Raw genomic sequence first — 19,047 nt, 5'->3', positions numbered from 1 at the left:
TAGATATGACATTTTGGCTGAAAGAAAATCGCCAACCCAAGGCGAAGCCGAGTTAGAGAACGACAATAGTCAATTTGGTACCTAGATAGAAGAAATCAAGACTGTAAACTTTGAGGAGGTCAGGCAGAGACCGGTTTTATCGCGTTTTATACGTGGGAACACATCACTTCTTCTGACGATTTTACAATTAGAGAAATGTATCACTTCATCACGGGAAGTGAATTTTGTGTATGAAAGTCCACATTATCCAAATAAAAGTATATTAGCAACTGTAACACACGCCGAGACTCAATACTAAACAGCACATAACTGAAGCAGACAAAATACATCAATTAGTCGAGATCAAACACTCTAGACATTTGTCATAATTCAATTGATTCGAAACCTTTTGCACAGAATCAATCATATGTGGCTTCTAGTGCCTTCGACACCAGCAGCAACTCTTTCTTCTCTATCGTCCCTTGTGATTAAAATAACAATTCCATCGACTTTAAATAGGACTTTTTGTGTGTAATGAACCACAAAACATCACGAAGCATCAGTAATGCTTAAATTCCTCTTACCAAAAAAGTATATTCCGTGTGAGAGACAAAATTTAATTTTTTCAATATTTGCTTTATTTATTTGACAGAGTACTCACAGAGTACTTTTTGTTGAGTGGAATGGAAACTTAATAAAGTAATGCCATAGTTATTTGTGTATCTGTTTTGGACGATTGTTTTTAGGCAATTTCGCGAGTTGTAGCCCGAACGAAGTGATCGTCCAAAACAGATACTCAAAAAAAAATCATGTAAGGGGTCGAAAACCAGAGAAAAATCTCAAAACTTACTCATTTTCGGCCCCGACACATGAAAATGATTATAAAGCCTGGATCCATCGAGAGAAAATAAAATTTTTACAGAAAATATATGGCAAGTTTCTGTTCACACAATGACGCAGCGGTCATCCATTTTCTGTCAAATTTTGATTTCCGGTCGATGTATGAACCAGGCATGAGCGCCGCCGAAAATAAGCCGCCGATGAAGCCGCCGCCGGCCATTTTTGAGCAAGCCGCGTCGCAGCCGAGGCGGTGCCAAAAACACGGCTCAAGCCGGCTTGAAACGGCTGGAAAATGAAATAAAGATTTCGAAAGGTGAATGTGTGAAATAATTTTGAAAACCGAGATTACTGTTGATCCTAAGCAGCTCAAGTACTTTTTGATTTTTTTTTTCTTCAAAATTAAGAAAATTTTGAAAATTTTCTTGAATTTTCATGAATTTTCCGGAATGGTATATTACGTCCTCGCTTCTAAGTTTGTTGTTTTGGCAAGTATGATCTTTGCGGAACGAGCCGAAGGCGCACAATCAGTTAATTCACAAATTTGAGAAAACTTTATCGATCTTTGCGAATTTTCTCGATTTTTTTTTCTTTTCAATTTTTACTTGATTTTCGTGAGCTTTCTTTTCTTCTCGAAAACCATTTTCTTAATGAGTTAAATGAGTGAACCGAAGCATGATTTTACATTTAGTTCAATTTAGTTTTGAGGCAATAAAACTTGACGTGTTAGTGAACCTTAGACTTAGCAAGTCTCTTGTAACAAGACCAGTTCCACTTGCACTTTGAACAACCTAATCTACCTACATTTTCGCTTTCCGTACAATTTCATTTTCATGCTTACTAGTTCATTTTCCATGAATTTATCTAAACGTTTTTATTTTGAAAAAAAGTTAAAAGTAACCTCCAGCTGAGCCGTTTTAGCCGGCTCAAGCCGACTTTTTCGCCGCCGCCGAGAATTTTTTTTCGGCTAGCCGCCGCCGAGGTTTCTCCGTCGGCGCTCATGCCTGGTATGAACCAGACTTAATGATGTAAATGTGTGGTATGGTACGGTAATTCACCAAATTTTTGTTTTGTTGCTGCCCAACTCATTCATTTTATTTACTTTTCGTTATTACTGCTCAAGGTTCTTTGCCTACAAAGCTGTCACATATCCACAGAAACTCAAGGTTCTGAAAGAACAGGTTAAGACACATCAAGGCTGTATACTTCGGGGAGGTCACGCAGACCGCCATTTTATTAGATACGCGGGAACACACCACTTCTGATGATTTTACATATTGCTATACATATACCTCCCCAAGTATACAGCCTTGAAGGCACATCTGACAAATATCATTTGACAAATAGATGCTATTTATTGAACATACTCAATACAGATTGTTTGAAATGTCAACCTGATAAAAACTATTTTTTTTCTTCAAGTTGACATTTCAAACAATCTGTAATGAGTATGTTCAATAAATAGCATCTATTTGTCAAAATTTGTGTGTCAGCCGCCCTCGTGGGTGTCTTAACCTGTTCTTTCAGAACCTTGCAGAAACTGCCACGATTTGACATTTTTTATTGATTGCTACAAAAGTGAGCAACCTCTAAGGCAGCGATGAATAGTTTTATTAAATAACATTTCCTAGTTCATCGAACTGTGCCTTGAAAATAACGAATCATTTTTTATAAACTTGGAGAACTATTAAAACGTCCATACCATCGAGCTATACAGAAATGTTATGCGTAGCAACACTTGATAAAAAGAATCGAGAAAAACATTTCCGAAATTCAAATAAATTCTGTTCAACCCTGCTACAAAATATCCCTTCCGCGACATCTCTGAACAAACACACACAAGAACCATAACCGGCAATGACATATTAAACTGTCACTGTCAATCGGCATCATATACACACACATCCCCTCCAACCGGCACTATATTGTCTTTCCGGCATTTCTTTTCGTCGTTCATTCATTTTGGAGCATTCGCTGTGCGTGGTTTAAAAAACGAGTGTGTTAAATTTAATTAACTAAAAAAAAGATAATTTTGTGAAATCAAGTCCAAACAACAAAATACAATGGCTAATAATCAAGATTTGGATATGAATGGTGAAGATTTTTCACAAGACGTGCGAGATGATCAAATGAATGGTGAAAATGGTGATGGACATAATGTTGAAAATGGAAATCATGGAGAAGGACCCGGACGAGATGATGACAGGTAATTAACAAATAGTTTTTCATTTTTCTCTTGTGTTAACGCATTTTCCAGTTTGTTTATGATTGATTTGGAAACAAAATTAGAAAATAGTTTTTTTTTTGTTTTTGCATTCTTGATTTCTTCTATATATTGAAAAAGAAATTAGATTAAAATCCAGTTGATAAGGTTACGAAAAGCAAAAAAACCCATAACGTAATGGCGTCATTTGAATTTTCGTCGATTTGAAATGTACAACATAAAGATTTTAATCTTCTTACATCTTAAAGATATTGCCACAAAAGTGCAGTATTTTTCAATTTTTTTATTAATTTATGTTAAGATGCGTTCGAAAATGTATTTATTGTGTGAAAAATCGGTTTAATGTGTCGGATGATTTAATTTGAACGAAAAGAATGAAGAGAAAAAATTAGATCGAAATTGGCTTTATTGCAGTTCGTTCAAAATGGCGTCTCAGTTTTTTTTTTTTTTCACACGATGACCGGCAATTTTGTTGGAGCCGCCAAGTTATATGCTACATTTTGTTTGGAAGAAATACAATAGAAAATCTTCTATCCAGTTTCTGTACAGTTTGCTTTGTTGGTCTACATTTGCATTTTGTGATTAATTCGTACCACCTGAAATTAATTTCAAACAGAAGAGAAAAAAAATGTTGCCCGGGAAATGTTTGGACAGAATTTTGTTTTTGTTGTCGGAAATTATTAAAATGAAGTGAATAACGTGGTGGGTTTGTTTGGGAGAAATCCAAACAAACTTGGTATTTGAAACATAAATGATGCCTCGTAATCAAAAAGCTAACCATAAATCCAGTGAATTCGTGAGTTTAAAATTCGTGATTATATACACTGAAGCACTGAAAGATCCGTCATACGCCATTTGTTTTTTTTTTTTTTGCCGGCAAAGACAACGCGCGTACCTACTATACCTCTTGTATATTGTAAAAAAATAATGCGCATGTGATGAATGATGTCATTTGGTCATATAAAAATACACTTTCTACAATACGGTTAAACTCAAAATGGAGTATACTGATAATGTTCACTGAAAAATATATTCGCGTGCTCGACCGAGAAATATGGTAATTTTTGAAAAGTTTCAGAAATAGTTTACTCAAGATGAAAGACCCCAAAGACAAGACGAATGTTGTTGACACACACACAAATACATAACAAACGTAGTTTTACTCATTTACATATCCAAAAACTCGATTATCAATCGTTCCCTTGTTTCAGTCAGCAAAAACTTTTTTTTTATCAATTTTATGAATCAGCAAACTCCACGAGAAACACACGTAAAATATTATTAATGGAATTCGGGTCAAATGCCGAATTATTGTGTGCTGGTGAAGAACAAGCCATTGAATTCAACCTAATTTCCTTGTCGCCTATTACAGAGCTCTGTTCGATCGAATTAATTTTTTCGGTTATTGTTGTTGTCTTTACCGATTTCTATCAATTGAGGTGAAATGATGCTCAAAACAAATGTTGTGTGCTCTTGACTCCATTTTGTTTGTCATTATTTTGTCGTTATTTGACGATTTAGCAGCTTGATGGTTACACCTGGGGTATGCTACTTCGAACACAATTTTGTGGTAGACCGACTAGCAGATTTTTTCGTTTTTGTTAGGTTAAAATTCCATATATAAACTGTCCTATACCGGTAATACCTTTCAGCTCATTACCGACATTATCACAAATGTACCGAAATGTTTTCGAACCCGTGTCGGATAGTACATTACAGTGCCATTAATTAACGATTTACCAGCTTGATGGTTACACGTAATTTGGCCTCTTTTTTGACAGCATTTTTTCTTCTAATGAACAACATACGTCTGTCTATTTTTTGAACCGTTTGGTTTTCCTTCAAAAACAATTGGTCATTTACCACCATTTCTATACGATCGCCTTTTGAGGCTTCTTTCAGACCGTAATTACACTTTAGGTTCAGAGTAACCTAACGATTCACCTAATTTATTTCTAATAGTTCCTCAAAATCTTTGATTTGAAAGGCTGTCATTAGTTGTTGTATTGTCGGTAACTGTACGAATAAATTTTGTTAGACCTTGGTTGTCAGGGAATATCGTGTCTGCAGGGCCTGCAACTTGAGCCAACATTTTCCATTTATTTTAAATCCGAAGATATTATTCTCGGCCTGGACACCGATCCTACAAGATAATATTCCTCGGTGACATTTTTCATTTGGCGATAGACTTTTCGTTGAAATGGAACTGACGTTATTTCAAAAAAAATACCTACCACCAATCGGTGTTTGTAAATGAACCTCGTCAAAATTTAATGTGTGTTGAGTATACCGCCCGCGTTATATCAATTTTCCGATGAAGTTTTTTTTTCGCGCCCATTATAAGCAGGTAATGTGTCTCGCATCATACGTCATCTATCTCGGAAGTAATGTGTGTCAAATATCCTTCAAACTTGTTTTTCTACTGCGAATGACAGAACATCCCGTTTATCAAAATAAAATCGAATTGAAAATGCTCCTTCTCGCTGTTCGTCTCTATTAATGGAAAAGAGTTTATTTTTTCGTTTTCAATTGAAATATCTTATCGAAATGCTTTGCCTGATAAACTTCTCAGAACTCATAATGGTCGTTACGTCTGCAAGAGATACGGGGAATTAAAGAAGACGAGAAAAAAAAGAGTTTAGTTATTAAGATGAAATGATTTTGTAAAATATATATTTTCTTTGACTTGTTAATTAATAAAATTATGTTTGACATTCTGAAATGGCTTTTTTATTTTGTTTTTGAATTTGATGCTAAGTTGTTTTAAAAGAAAAAAAAAGAGAAAAAAAATTGAGACTTCAATCCGTTGTATAACGTTAATCGCGTAAATGTTCTAAATAAAAAAAGTGATAAAATTTACAGCCAGATTACACGACGAACACAGACCGAGAATGAAACCGTTTTTATATATTAACCAAACTGTCCGATTCACCATTTCTACCGATAACAATTTTTTTTTGTTTGTTTGTTTTGAAATTCGAGCGTTTCGTTTTAATCATCAAAAAAAATGCAAATATACCAACAACGATAAGCAAATGCGCCTGCCTGATAATAAATTCTAATAGATAAGTATTTTTACAATAAAATCTAAATTTTAACGAACAAAAAATTAAATTTATTTTGTTTTTTTATATTGAAAATATATTTCCTATTTCTAATTTATAATTTTCTTATTTCCAACTTTTTTTTAATGGTTAAGCAACAACATTTCAGATTTTTGTGATTGGCGAATTTTAAACCCTCCCACCCCCAAAAAATAAATAAAAAAAACTATTTAGACAGAGCGATGTTCAAAAGTTTCCAGTTTTGTTGCTATCATGTAAAAGAAAATCAAAATCAGATCTATAGATTGACATCCCCCGGTTTGCTTGCGATAACAAATTGTTGTTTTACTTTCATTATAAAACGGAAAGAGATCGAAACGTAACGTACCCCGATGCACTAGAGTAATGAAACGACCAAAAAAAATAATAATAAAATGAATAGAAAATGTAAAAGAAAACGGAAAAATTATTATGCGAATGGATTCCATAAATAATATGCACACACTATACACACACACTATACAGATTCGTTGAATGAACCTTGTCCCGGTATATTGATAAAATGATATTCCAATAAAATATTGATTTGCGCTACGACGATGGGTTTGTTTTGAGAGAGAAAGAAAAGATTTTTTTGTTGTAAAAAATCAGGGCAACTGTTTAAAACACACACATTAACCAAACTAGGTTTCCTGTTGTTTAGAGTGAACTAATCTTGTTCCTCTCCGGCAGGTGAAAGCAAACATGTGTCATTGAACCCTTCTGTGAGAGGATGCTGGCTGCTAAGCTTTGGGCCAATGGCTGTCTGTAAACAACCGAGACAAGACGATGGTATTTATTACAAAAAAAAAATCAAAAAAAAATCAAAAAAACAAAGAAAATAAACAAAAAAGTAAATGGACACTCAGGGTTTTGTACATCACAAATTGTAAATCAGAGAAATGTTTATTATATGAAAAAAAAAAATGACAAATTTAAGAAGAGAAGAAAAATTTGTTTGCTTTTGTTGTCTTTGAAGTTGAAGTCTGTTTAAATCTTATCGAGTTTTGTTCAAAATATACAAATTTTTTTGGCCATACAACATTTCTTTCACTTTTGCATTTATTGTTAACCGAATTTATCAATTTACTAAAAAAATCGAAGAAAATAAAAAGTGAGAAAAACAATTGATTTCCGTTTTATTTTTGCTATATTTTTTATAGAGAATTTTTACAGAAAGAGGTCACACACAGTCAATTTTTAAAACTTATTTGCAGAGAGATCGTTTTCCAGTTTCTAAATTTTTTTTGTCAATTTGATGAAAAAAAAACAAAACAATTTTTATTGAAAATTACGAAAGTTTTCGTTAAATTTCATTATACTTGGATCAAATTTTACAAATTCTATTTTAGAGTAAACTACACTGTTGTTTAAAGTAATGGTTTTTCTTAAGTAAATTGTTTTTTAACGTTTCAAAGAAGAAGAAAAAACTTATTGCCGTTTTGCATTTTCTTTATATAAGAGATGTCATTTATAGCTTTGGAAATGTTCTAATCAATTTTTTCACTTTCAGGAAATTATTCGTTGGTGGACTGAGCTGGGAAACAACAGAAAGTGAGTATCATTTAACATTTTCTTTTCACTTATTGTTGTTAGACATCCGAGCTATTTGAATAAACAGTACCTGTGTCACATTAGCGAATTATAAGAAAAATGAAAAAATTCGTTATATTCAGAGCAAAACGAAACCTTTCGAAGATTTACTCAAAAATATTCCAAATTTGCCTAACAAAACTCCGAAAGAATCCTAGAAAATTACCGATTCGTTCCTCTCCTCGATTTACGCGGGAACACGTTGCCCACTCAGGCCAATAAATTTGATGATGTCTGACCTACAACTGACATTTTGATATGAAGTTTTTGTAACGTATCTCTTATCGCTCACAAATGACCTGCTATTTTAAGGAATTTTCGACATTCCATCCCCCAACTCACGCAAAAAGAGTCTAAATTGACCTAAATCTGTTAGATCCTACCGTTTGAACACACGCTACAGGCGTGACGTCATTCCCTAGAGTGCTCGCTTTGCTAAGACATTTTTTGTTTGGCAAGCTCTTGTTACAATGAAATGAAAAGAAACCAAAAATGTGTACAGTTCGATTGAGTGTTCTCTTTCACATCATTAAAATCCATAGTCTGATGACATACAATTTGACCATGTGTAACTGCGGCGTGATACACGTGTTACACTTTCATTTATAGATCGAATTTCTTCGGAATATTTCTGAAAATATTGAAACGCAGAGCCGTTTAGTAAAGAATGATAAAATGGTTTCATGTCAGATCGAACATTGGAGAGTCCTATCGCTTACTGAAATCGCAAAATCAGTTTATTAATTCCTAAAAACAATTTCCTGAAACCGACACCGGACCGTTTCTAAATTCCACTTCTCCATTTTTCCAGAGGAACTCCGTGAACATTTCGGTCAATATGGTGATATTGAAAGTATCAATGTGAAAACCGATCCTCAAACCGGCCGATCACGTGGATTTGCGTTCATCGTTTATGCCGCCGCCGATTCAATCGATCGTGTCAGCGCAGCTGAAGAGCATGTGATCAACAACAAAAAAGTCGATCCGAAAAAAGCGAAAGCTCGTCATGGCAAAATCTTCGTTGGTGGATTGACTACAGACATTAGTGACGATGAGATCAAAACGTTCTTCGGACAATTCGGCAATGTAAGTGCTTGGCAAGATTTGCGGAACGATCGGTGTGCGAGATTGAAACGTTTTTTTTTTTTGTTTTCTGATTCAGATCGTTGAGGTTGAATTGCCATTCGACAAGCAAAAGAACCAACGCAAAGGATTCTGTTTTATTACATTCGATTCGGAACAAGTGGTGAACGAATTGTTGAAGACTCCGAAACAGACTATTTCCGGCAAAGAGGTAGATGTTAAGAAAGCAACACCGAAGCCCGACAACATGCCAATGAGTATGGTGCGCGGAGGACCCCGCGGACGTGGTGGACGAGGCGGCAGTGGTCGAGGTAACATATATTTTTTTTTCCTATTGACAATACTTTTCGGTTTTTCGTTTGGACTTTGGAATTGAAATTGTTGGAAATTTACGAAAATATTTTTTCGTTCATTTTGTTGCTGATGTAGGCGGATACAATCAGAACTGGGGTAGCCAAGGAGGCTATGGTTACGGACAAGGGTATGCCGGTTACGGTGGTTATGATAGTTATGGAAATGGTGGTTATGATTACTATGGAGGTTACGGATACGGAAATTATGACTACGCCAATTATGGAAACTATGGTAAATACTACAATCTCAACCATAATTCACAAAAGAGTAATAATTATCAGCAAAACCAACAACAGTAAAAATTTCTTTTTTATTTTAATTTTTTTTTACTTATTTTTTTTGTCGCATAAAATTATATCAGATTAGAGGTTTTTCTTCACTGTGGGGAACGAAGATGTTAGGAATTGATTTTTTTTATTATAATCGTAAAGAGTGTGCTTGGGTTTTAGCAGGAAGAGTTCATTTTTACTTTAACTTGACGAAAAAGAAACAAAACAAAAAGAAAATTAATTTTCATTTTTTTCTCGATCTTGTCGTAAAGACAAACACAAGATGGAACGTAAAATATTATCCGAAATTCATTCCAAGATCTTTGGATTGAGAGAAAAAAAATATTTAAATTTCAGAAACCAAGAAACTTTTATTTGAAAGAAAGAACTCTTGAAGAAGGGAATATTGTTCTCGATTTCCTTCTTTTTTGTAATTCGTTTGTTTTATACCTCATTAAAATAGATTGTTGCCAAATATTTATTCTAATTGAGCTCAGGGGTTTTTTTTTGTATTAATTTCATCAATCAATGTGAAAGTTGTTCTTTTAATCAAACAGGAATTGCATTTCCTCCACATATGAGCCGAATCGGGTTGAATGTTTCCGATGGTTTTCAATCCGTTTATTGGCTCTCGGTTCTATTTTTCTCAATATTTTTTCCCCTTCACATTTCTATTCGAAAAAAAACTTTCTTTGAAAATCATTTCTGCCTCTTTTTCCGGCACACGACAACTTTCCATTGCATTTATGAGTCATATTGACTAAATGTAACATGTAAAAATGTTAACAAATTTATTGTCCATATAAAATACCAAGTTTTTAGTGGCACTAGGGAGTTAAATAGTAATGGTGCCTTTCTATTACATATAAAATCAAGAAAAAACAATCACGCCTCAGTATTTTATAACACATCCACATACACACACACATGCAACACCAAACCAAACAAACACATCCAATCAACAATTCACAGAGAGATTACCCTTTTTTTTTGTATTAAGGCTGTGCTTTACGTTGCCATGATATCTTACATTGACTTTTCTTCAGTTTTGATATTCCGATAAAATTCGCTAAGCGAAGTGGCAATTCAATAGAGCCATTGAGCGAACGGTCAAGGGTGAAGTGACACGTCAGCAAGATTAAACCAAAAGAGACTGAAACCGAATTTAGTTTTGAAGCCGATTTGACGTGTGAAATCCAAGGAAAGACAAGACAATTTTCGCCGATCAACTTCAAAAATTTCAATTTTCTAACATCCGATGGTTATCGAATCAAATGAGATCTTAGTATCCATTTCCATGTCGGAAGTATTTGTCTCAAAAGATAAATAGAAAAATGAGTCGGAACTTCGACCACCGTAAGCTTTTTCCAGCGAAAAGTGACTTCCGATATAGACTCACTTTATTGGGGTCAATTTGAAACAAACGTCAATGTCAATGTAATGTAAAGCATTGTCATAATAACATCACAACAGACAAAGTGCATTATTAAAATACCTTAAAAATAGTTAGAGAAGAGAGAAAATATTTTTTGTTTTCTTTATTTTGCGAATTGTTTTTTTTATTATTCTTCCTTTTATTACCTTTTATGTACCTTTTACATAAATATGCAAACCAAACATACACACACAGAAGAGACATACATACACCCGATGAAAATAGACACTTATTTGTACATAATGTTGTATATTGTTCTCTTAGCGTTTAAGCTTTTTAACATAATATATAATTTATGATAAAAAATTTATTTACAACACAATCCCGATTTGAAATAGAATCACCAATTGAGAAGTTTATAAATAATAATCCAGGAAGAGAAAAAAGAAGAAGATTTTTTTTTTCTTATTTTATATTTTTAAAGCGCAATCGACGTGAGAAGAGATAATAGAGATAGATAGAGAGCGAGCGAGAGAGACAGACAGAGAGAAACACCGGAAAATAATTTTTCATTTTATTGTTCCGGGAAGGTTTTTTTTTACCGTTACAATATATAACAACATTTTACAATTTTTTTTATCTACACACACTTGACAGTTTCGTTAGTTGAGTTTAAAATCTTTTGTTTTTTTTTTTAAACAAAACAAAAATTAATTTGATTTTCATTTAAACTCCAGAGGTATAGCCTATAGCACAAGCAATAAAACACTTTTTTTTAGAAAGAGATTTAACATTTTTGAATATAAAAAAGAAAATAATTTCGAAATTTTTCAAAAGCGACTTCAGCGTTTTCTACAATTTAAAAAATTAAAATAAAAAAAAAAATTAAAAAATTTCAATAAGAAAAATCTAAAAATGATAAATTTGAATATTAAAATCGATAAAAAAACAAAAAGAATAAAAGAAAAAACGAAAATAAAAAACCAACATCTAAATAAACCAACAACAACCAAAATATAAATTGAGATAAAAAAGCGAAAAATTTTACTAAAAAAAAAAATTAATTAACAAAAAACAAAAAAATGTGAAAATTGTGCATGTTTCCAATGTTTTTTTCAAAATATTTTTTAATTATTTTTTTGTGATACCGAATTTTCATATTGGAAAATGTGGACACCTCACAATTTTTTTTTATTACTTTCGATCTACTTCCTCTTAACGTTAAAGTTAAAACAAAACCAAAAAACTAAAAATTTCATCCGCGAAATCCGGTCAGACATTTAATCGAAATTGTTTTTTTTTTTTACTTTTCCAAATTTGCCTGTCATTTTTGCTTTGCCACTCCGGACGGCAATATTCAATTTTTAACTTTATTGGCAAATTTATTTAAATTTTCTCTTAAATGTTTTCTTTTTGCGAAATTTTTGTTCATTTTTCAAACTTTGATTGAGGTGACCCACTATTTTTTATATTTGTCGAAAATAAGGTAAATTAATAAGATATATGGAAATACATTGTGAAACATGATTTTTTGAGAGGCTTGAATAAAGCGATTTTTTAAGAAAAACCTATAAAACAATGTGTTTCTCATATAATTTATTCATTTATCCTTATCTTCCACCACTTCTTCTACTTCTTCTTCTGTTCGTTTTTTTTTCGTTGTTTTAGTTCCGCTTCTCGATTTTTTGGTCGGTTCTTTACGTTCTGTGTCACATTTCGAGTTTTTTTTTTGGTTTTGTTTTTGATCAAAATTCATTGGATTCATGTACAGCCGTCGATGCATTCTTGTCTGAAGGGTTTTTTGAATGTCTAAAAATATTGAAAGATTTTGATATCCGAAAGTCGTTTACGCAACAGTCCCAGCCGCGAAGCGTTTTGGCCCAATGTGTATCGTCCGTTCGCTGTGTACACCTTGTCCTTTCGCAGATCTCTTCAATTTTTGATTTATTTTGCCGTGCTTCTTTCTGGGCATCAAAATCAATTCTTTGAAGACATTCGATTCATTTTGGACGTGCGTGGATATGTTTTGCGATAGAATAGCAATTCGTTGCAATCAAGTCAATATCGAGACAAAACGTTTCATCCCACAATGTGAAATTGTCGCACCACAACAGTTCATCTAGTTGACATCATAATTCCGATTAATTCCGGTCGTGGCCGGTTAAAATTGAAAATTTTAAAATTGCTTCAACTTGCCATCCCATTGGCTTATAATTTCTTCCGATGCGCAATTCCAACACTTCCAAACTGATTGGACTTATTCGCACATGTAGCTGTATTCTCCAATTTTGACTCAACCTTTTACTGTCTTCGTTTCGTGTAAAGCACTCAATCATTTCTTATCATTGTCACAATTTGATTCACCAACACATCTACCTACACGTTCAACTGTATACATTACGTAGCATTTTTCACGCGGTCATATCGAGAACAATTTCTTATCGGTCGACGCATATCAGCCAAACAGCAAACGGTAGAATTCACACGAACTATCAAGAGTAAGACCATCCGAAAATGCCTATTGTCAGCCACTAAGTCCTCCTCCTCCTCGATATTATTTGAGCGCATTCGTCGAAGGAAACAAATCCATCCCTCGTCTATTTACTTCGATAACTGTGCTTTCATCAAATTGAACATAGGTAGAATTTCGTTCGCACATTTTCATTGGCGAGTAGTGATAATGTTGCACCCTAAAGCACCCTGCAATGATTGTCCGTTTGAAATGGAAAATTCACATCGAACTAGGGTTGAGCGAAAGTTTATTGAATCAAGTCTTTGGAATGGGGAATGGGGTTGTTCGATGAATTGTTTTGCTCTTTCGTGCAGCTACGGCGAGTAAATTAGAACGTTAAACATGTTCCCGTCGAAATGAAAATGAATTGGGTTATTTTCTCCTATTCATTCTGTGCACGAAGCTACGTGTAAAAGTCGAATTCAAATGAAAACGATCTGATATTGCCGTATATATTCAGTTGTCCAATCAGTTAATTTTTTGCAATGCAAAATGTTGTGGCTTTGTTCGAGATTGAGCTGCTCCCCTTTTATCCTTCCAGTGAATCGGTGTCCACAGTCATATTTAAAGAACTCAAACTTCCAATCAGTTTATGAGGCTGACCGTTTAATCGTGTAGATGACGGAAAGGCTCAAAATTTGTGAGGTTCAATAGTTTCCTGAACAAAATCAATTGAAAAAATAATAAAACTGCCGCAAGGCGACGCCACCGACTTTAAGACTCAATAACGATCGTAAATACTTTTGACAGTGTGTAGTCAAGTTAATGCAGGCAGGGATAGTATAACTTTTTTTAACCAACAATTTTAATTCCGAAATTTAAAAAAAAAAAATTAAAAATTTTAAATTGAAAATCAAAAATAAGCCAAACACGAAACAAATATTCTGTCCCTCACCAGACTATAGTGGATATGGAAACTACGACGGTGGATACGGTAATGGAGGCAGTGGTCGACCTGGAGGTCCACGAGGCGCCAAAGGTACTGCACTACTGATTGATAACACACCTATACTATTATCCCGCCCCCTTCAAACAAAATTAATCAAATTTTTTTCCACAAAAAATTTTGTTTTTCGGTTTTGTGATTTTTTTTGTTGTTGAAATTCTTCTGAAAACGTTAAACGCTCCACCAACTTTTGAGTATGACTTTGTTCATGGAGACGTTCGCGATCTCCCCTTACATTGTTAGCAGTTGCTTTTTCATCAAAAAGAATTGAGAAAATATTTTCGAAAATTGAATCAAATCAAAAGTTATGTGGGGCGCACAATCAAAATTGATTCGAAAATTGAATTCGATTTTTTAGGGCTTAGATTTTAGATCAGTTTTTTTTTGGTTTTTACTTGATTTATTTTCCTGTGTATTTTGTTGTTGTAAATCAGTTATACACTTTCCCAACCTGCATGTGATAATCGAGTCTTTCTTTTGTAAAAATTAGTTGAATTTACTCATACAAATTATTTTTGTCCCTTCCCACCCGGTCAAACTTCCTAAATCTTCCATTTCCAATTGGTCAGTCCTTCTCAGTCCTCGAACCCATCAAAAGACATGTATCACATAATTACCACCAAACTACTTAATTATAGTTATAAACAGAACAAAAATTATGCTTCACCAAAAATTAAAGTATATTTTATCATCTCCCCGCCCTCTTTACTTTTCGGAGCTGTACTTTTATTGTTAAATTTTTACTGATGTTAATTATGCGTGCTTTTTGTTGATAATCACTCGACATTTTTTACCTTTAACTTTGTTCTAGTCATACAGCAATTATGACCGGAAATTTGTGGCTTGCAAAAATCATTCTAATTTCTCTTTCTTCTTTCTCTCTTTTTTCTCAATTACAATAAATAGGTGGCAACTACGCACAGGGCGGTAAATCACGTGGTGGTGGACGACAACCAAGACATCAACCGTATTAAATCTCAACAAACTCAGCACTACAGTTCATAAGAAAAAGTCAATTTTTTTTCTTTACTAAAAATAGTTTGTGTGTGGTGAGTAAGAATTTTTTTTTTGTTTTTGGTTTTCTCATTTCTTCGATTTCGTTTAAAATCGCATAGACAATTACGCACTTTGATTGATAGGAAACAAATGTTCGTGAATCATCCGACCATATTTCGCTTAAAAATAGAAAAAATACTTGGCAGCACAAGTACATTTTAAGAAGAATGAAGAAACAATTTCGGATGTGTTTCTTCCCTCATTCAGACATTGCTCTCGGTGCCAGTTACGTTTAACCGAAATATTTATTCGTCATAATTCATGCGTTAATCCAAAGGAAGAATCTCTAAGTCAGACTAACCACAAGATAAAAGAATATTTTCGAGGAAACTCATTCACCTAAATGTTCCCAATTTGCTTGAAATTCTGTCATGGATTGTCCCAATTCAGTAAACTTCACTCTCATATTATCAACGTGTGTATGACGACATAAGACTGCATAATTGTCAGTGTTTATTAAAGCTGTGAGTTATAATGATTTGTTTCCAATTGTTGGTAAACAATGAACAACTTTCATAAACATCCAAATACCAAAACGTAAACATTTAGAATTTTGATCCGATACCCGCTTACACGGATTTTTCTTTTAATTTTGTTTTTTTTTTTTTGAAGTAATATCGCCATGTCCCAGACTTTTTGGGCGGTGTGAGTGGTATCGGTGTGTAGGCCACACTCTTCTGAAACTATTTCCGGTAACAAAGATTGTGATGTCACCTCACACACAGCTCATATTGATCGAGACGGGTTGTTCTTTTAATTTTTTTTTTGAACGTTTTGTTACATTTTGGTTATACGATGACGAACAAATGAAACAACTGTTTATCTAACGAACGGGCGCACAGAACTCCCGATAGTGTATACGATTTGTTTATTGCGATTTAGTAACGAAATTGAATTTTTTATCCTGATTCGTTCATCCATCAGAATTTTGTTATGATTTCAAATTTTGATCAGTGTAATCAGGAAGAGTGAAATTTTTTATTGAGTCAATGACATGCGAAGCAACATGTTGTTTATGTTAAATAGAAAGACAATCCTACCGATAGCAGTATTAATTCGAATGGGAATCGTTTATCAAGGACACTTTTGTACATGTTAAAATATGGCCAAACGATCATCCAGGGCTTATTATTTGGAACTTTTTCGGGAATACTTAGGAATTTTAAGAATTTTTAGGATTTCTCAAAAACTTTAATTCGATTCTTAAAAAGTTGTTAAAATTCTTAAATTCTAGAACTTTTAGAACAATCTTCTAGCAAAATAACTAAACTTCAGATTCCTTTCAACTTTGTTAAAGAAATGTGTCTTGATGCCACAAGTGTTATGGCAATCGTTTGTAGTTCAGCCATTTAATTTTTTGATTGGTTCAAATCGTCGACCCGATGGGTCTTCAGATCCACATGATCCGAAAATTCGTGAGGTTGAAAATCGAAAAGTGGACGGATATAAGAAATCTTGCATCGTCTTCTCAACTTGCATCGTCTTCTCACTGATGAGTTGCTATGTTCTGCTTCAAATACCCAATTAATACTTCCCGCCCTCTGGTTTTATAGTTATTTATTACCCTAAGGTGTCACCCAGTCACCGCAGGAAATGAAGTTTATGACTTTTCTAACGAGGTTCCGATGTCAATACATAATTTTGACAACAGAGCAGACATGAGTCGGTTATCCGAAAAACCGAAAATTTCGGATCGGTTTTGACCGAACTGAATATTTCGGTTCGGCTATGACCGAACCGAAACTTCAGGTTCGGTTTTGACCGAACTGAAAACTTCGGTTTTGACACGAAACAACTTAAAATAAAGCTTAACTCGTCGAAATTAGTTAGTTTCGTCATGAACTAACCGAATTTAAGATAATAAAGTCATTCAATGGGTGGGTGTGCTCTACAAAAAAAACTCAGATGTAATTGACTCAATCTTTATTTCAATACCAACTCTATGCAATGACTCAATAAACTTATTTTCGGTTAGTTTATGACGAAATTAATTGATATCGACGAATTAAGCTTTATTTTAACTTGCTTAGTGTCAAAACCGAAGTTTTCGGTTCGGTCAAAACCGAACCGGAAGTTTCGGTTCGGTCATAACCGAACCGAAATATTCGGTTCGGTCAAAACCGATCCGAAATTTTCGGTTTTTCGGATAACCGACTCATGTCTGCAACAGAGGCATCCGAAATTTTAGATGAATAGTCTTTACCTCATCTGCGTGGTGAAAATATTACGTTCGGAAAAAGTGTAAAGCTAAGAAATAATCACGACAGCATACACACACACATGCAATTGTAGTCCCTTGATAACGATTCTTTGATGAAGAAGCCGAAATTTAAGCAAAAAAAAATCGAATCCTTTCAACCATAACATTACTAATGTTTTTTTCCCCCAAATTTTCTTTTCAGAATCGTACATCGACTTTCATAATTTAAACAAAAGATAATTCAATATACGTTCAATCATTGTCAGAAACAGAGTAACAATAACAATTGTTTCTCACCCACCCGCGTCAACCACAAAATCATTCCATGTGTCTACTGTAAAAACTCATTGCAAAAACCACCAGCAACATTAACCACACAACATAAAATGTAATCGGAATATACAACCAAAAAAAAAATTGTAACAAAAAATTGAAAGGAAAAACAATCAACAAAACCTAATATTCAACCAACACAAAATACAGTAAACTGGAAACGATTTTTTTTTTTTTTTGAACGAAAGAAAATACGTCTTACAAGTTCGACATCATCACTACTTTCTATGAAAGTAGAAATTATTAAACAAAAAAATAAAGAAGAGAAACCAATAAAAAAAACAAGATTCGTCCCTCCATCATGATCAACGTGTACCATCTATTAATTAATAATGTATTTTTAAAGGAAATTATACATAAGAATGCAAGAAAAAATAAAAGAAAACATTAACATCAAAATCCAACATAAAAAACAAGTTTCAATTTTTTTCCAATAAATTTTTGAACAAAACTTTCCATTGAGTTTATTTTCTGTTCGTGGGACTTGAAAATTTGATTTTTTTTTTAAGCAAAAACAAATGATTGCAACAAAAGTAGATACACACACCGTTACACGTCATAAAAGGAACTTATATAAAAAACGAAAAATAATTAAAATTCTTCATCGTGCGCCCCCGCCCTTCCTCCCCCTCAAACAAAAAACCAAAACTAAAAAAGTGGTGGATGTGGTGGTAAAAAAAAATATTTAGAAAGCGAAAATACAAAATAAAAACTGGGAAATAATAAGCGAAAAGAGTAAAGTATTGAATTTGTTGATGTGAAAGAGAACGAAGTTTGAATGCGAATGATGTTTGTACAAAGAATAAAAATAATTTAAAAATAAGAAAACAAACAAAAAATGAAAAAACTAAAAAATAAAACAAAAAAAAATAAATAAAAATAAAATCTTAGTGTGTGTCGTGTCTTAATTAATAATTTAATTATTCTCTATTATCATTTAAAAACATTCATAATTTCAATAGGCACACAAAGGAAATATAAAAAAAAAATTAAATAGCAAAAACGTAATCTAGACAATTTAACACCGTTCGCATAAGACATTTGAAAATCAGAAAACAATTGTAAACACATTTCCCGGAGGAGGAAGTCGAAAGAAGAAATCGATGATTAAATCAACATTTTTTTTTTTTGGAGAAAAGAGAGAAAAAGTAAAATGCCGTCGATTGTGCGGATGGGAATGTCGATTTGTTTTATTTTTTAATT

General features: G+C 33.3%; 1 protein-coding gene across 4 annotated transcripts; it reads left to right on the top strand.

The window, feature by feature from the left end:
* Nucleotides 1-2,696: 2,696 nt before the first annotated feature.
* Nucleotides 2,697-18,672, top strand: LOC119069695 (RNA-binding protein squid). Of its 4 annotated transcripts, none has more exons than XM_037173824.1 (8): nucleotides 2,743-3,022; nucleotides 7,637-7,677; nucleotides 8,528-8,802; nucleotides 8,879-9,110; nucleotides 9,229-9,384; nucleotides 14,208-14,288; nucleotides 15,162-15,304; nucleotides 17,714-18,672. In XM_037173824.1, exons 1-7 carry the CDS (start codon nucleotides 2,880-2,882, stop codon nucleotides 15,227-15,229), a joined length of 996 nt encoding a protein of 331 aa, XP_037029719.1. In that variant the 5' UTR covers nucleotides 2,743-2,879; the 3' UTR covers nucleotides 15,230-15,304; nucleotides 17,714-18,672. The 4 variants fall into 4 exon arrangements, 3 of the variants coding, with proteins under 3 accessions (XP_037029720.1, XP_037029721.1, XP_037029719.1); XR_005086377.1 differs by lacking the exon at nucleotides 14,208-14,288 and adding an exon at nucleotides 6,817-6,915 and having other exon boundaries at nucleotides 2,754-3,022; XM_037173825.1 differs by lacking the exon at nucleotides 14,208-14,288 and having other exon boundaries at nucleotides 2,697-3,022.
* The last annotated feature ends 375 nt before the right edge of the window (nucleotides 18,673-19,047 follow it).

Source organism: Bradysia coprophila, assembly GCF_014529535.1.
Source record: "Bradysia coprophila strain Holo2 chromosome X unlocalized genomic scaffold, BU_Bcop_v1 contig_39, whole genome shotgun sequence".
Classification (NCBI taxonomy): domain Eukaryota; kingdom Metazoa; phylum Arthropoda; class Insecta; order Diptera; family Sciaridae; genus Bradysia; species Bradysia coprophila.
Note: the sequence above shows the minus strand (reverse complement) of the source record. Positions and strands in the feature narration are given on the sequence as shown.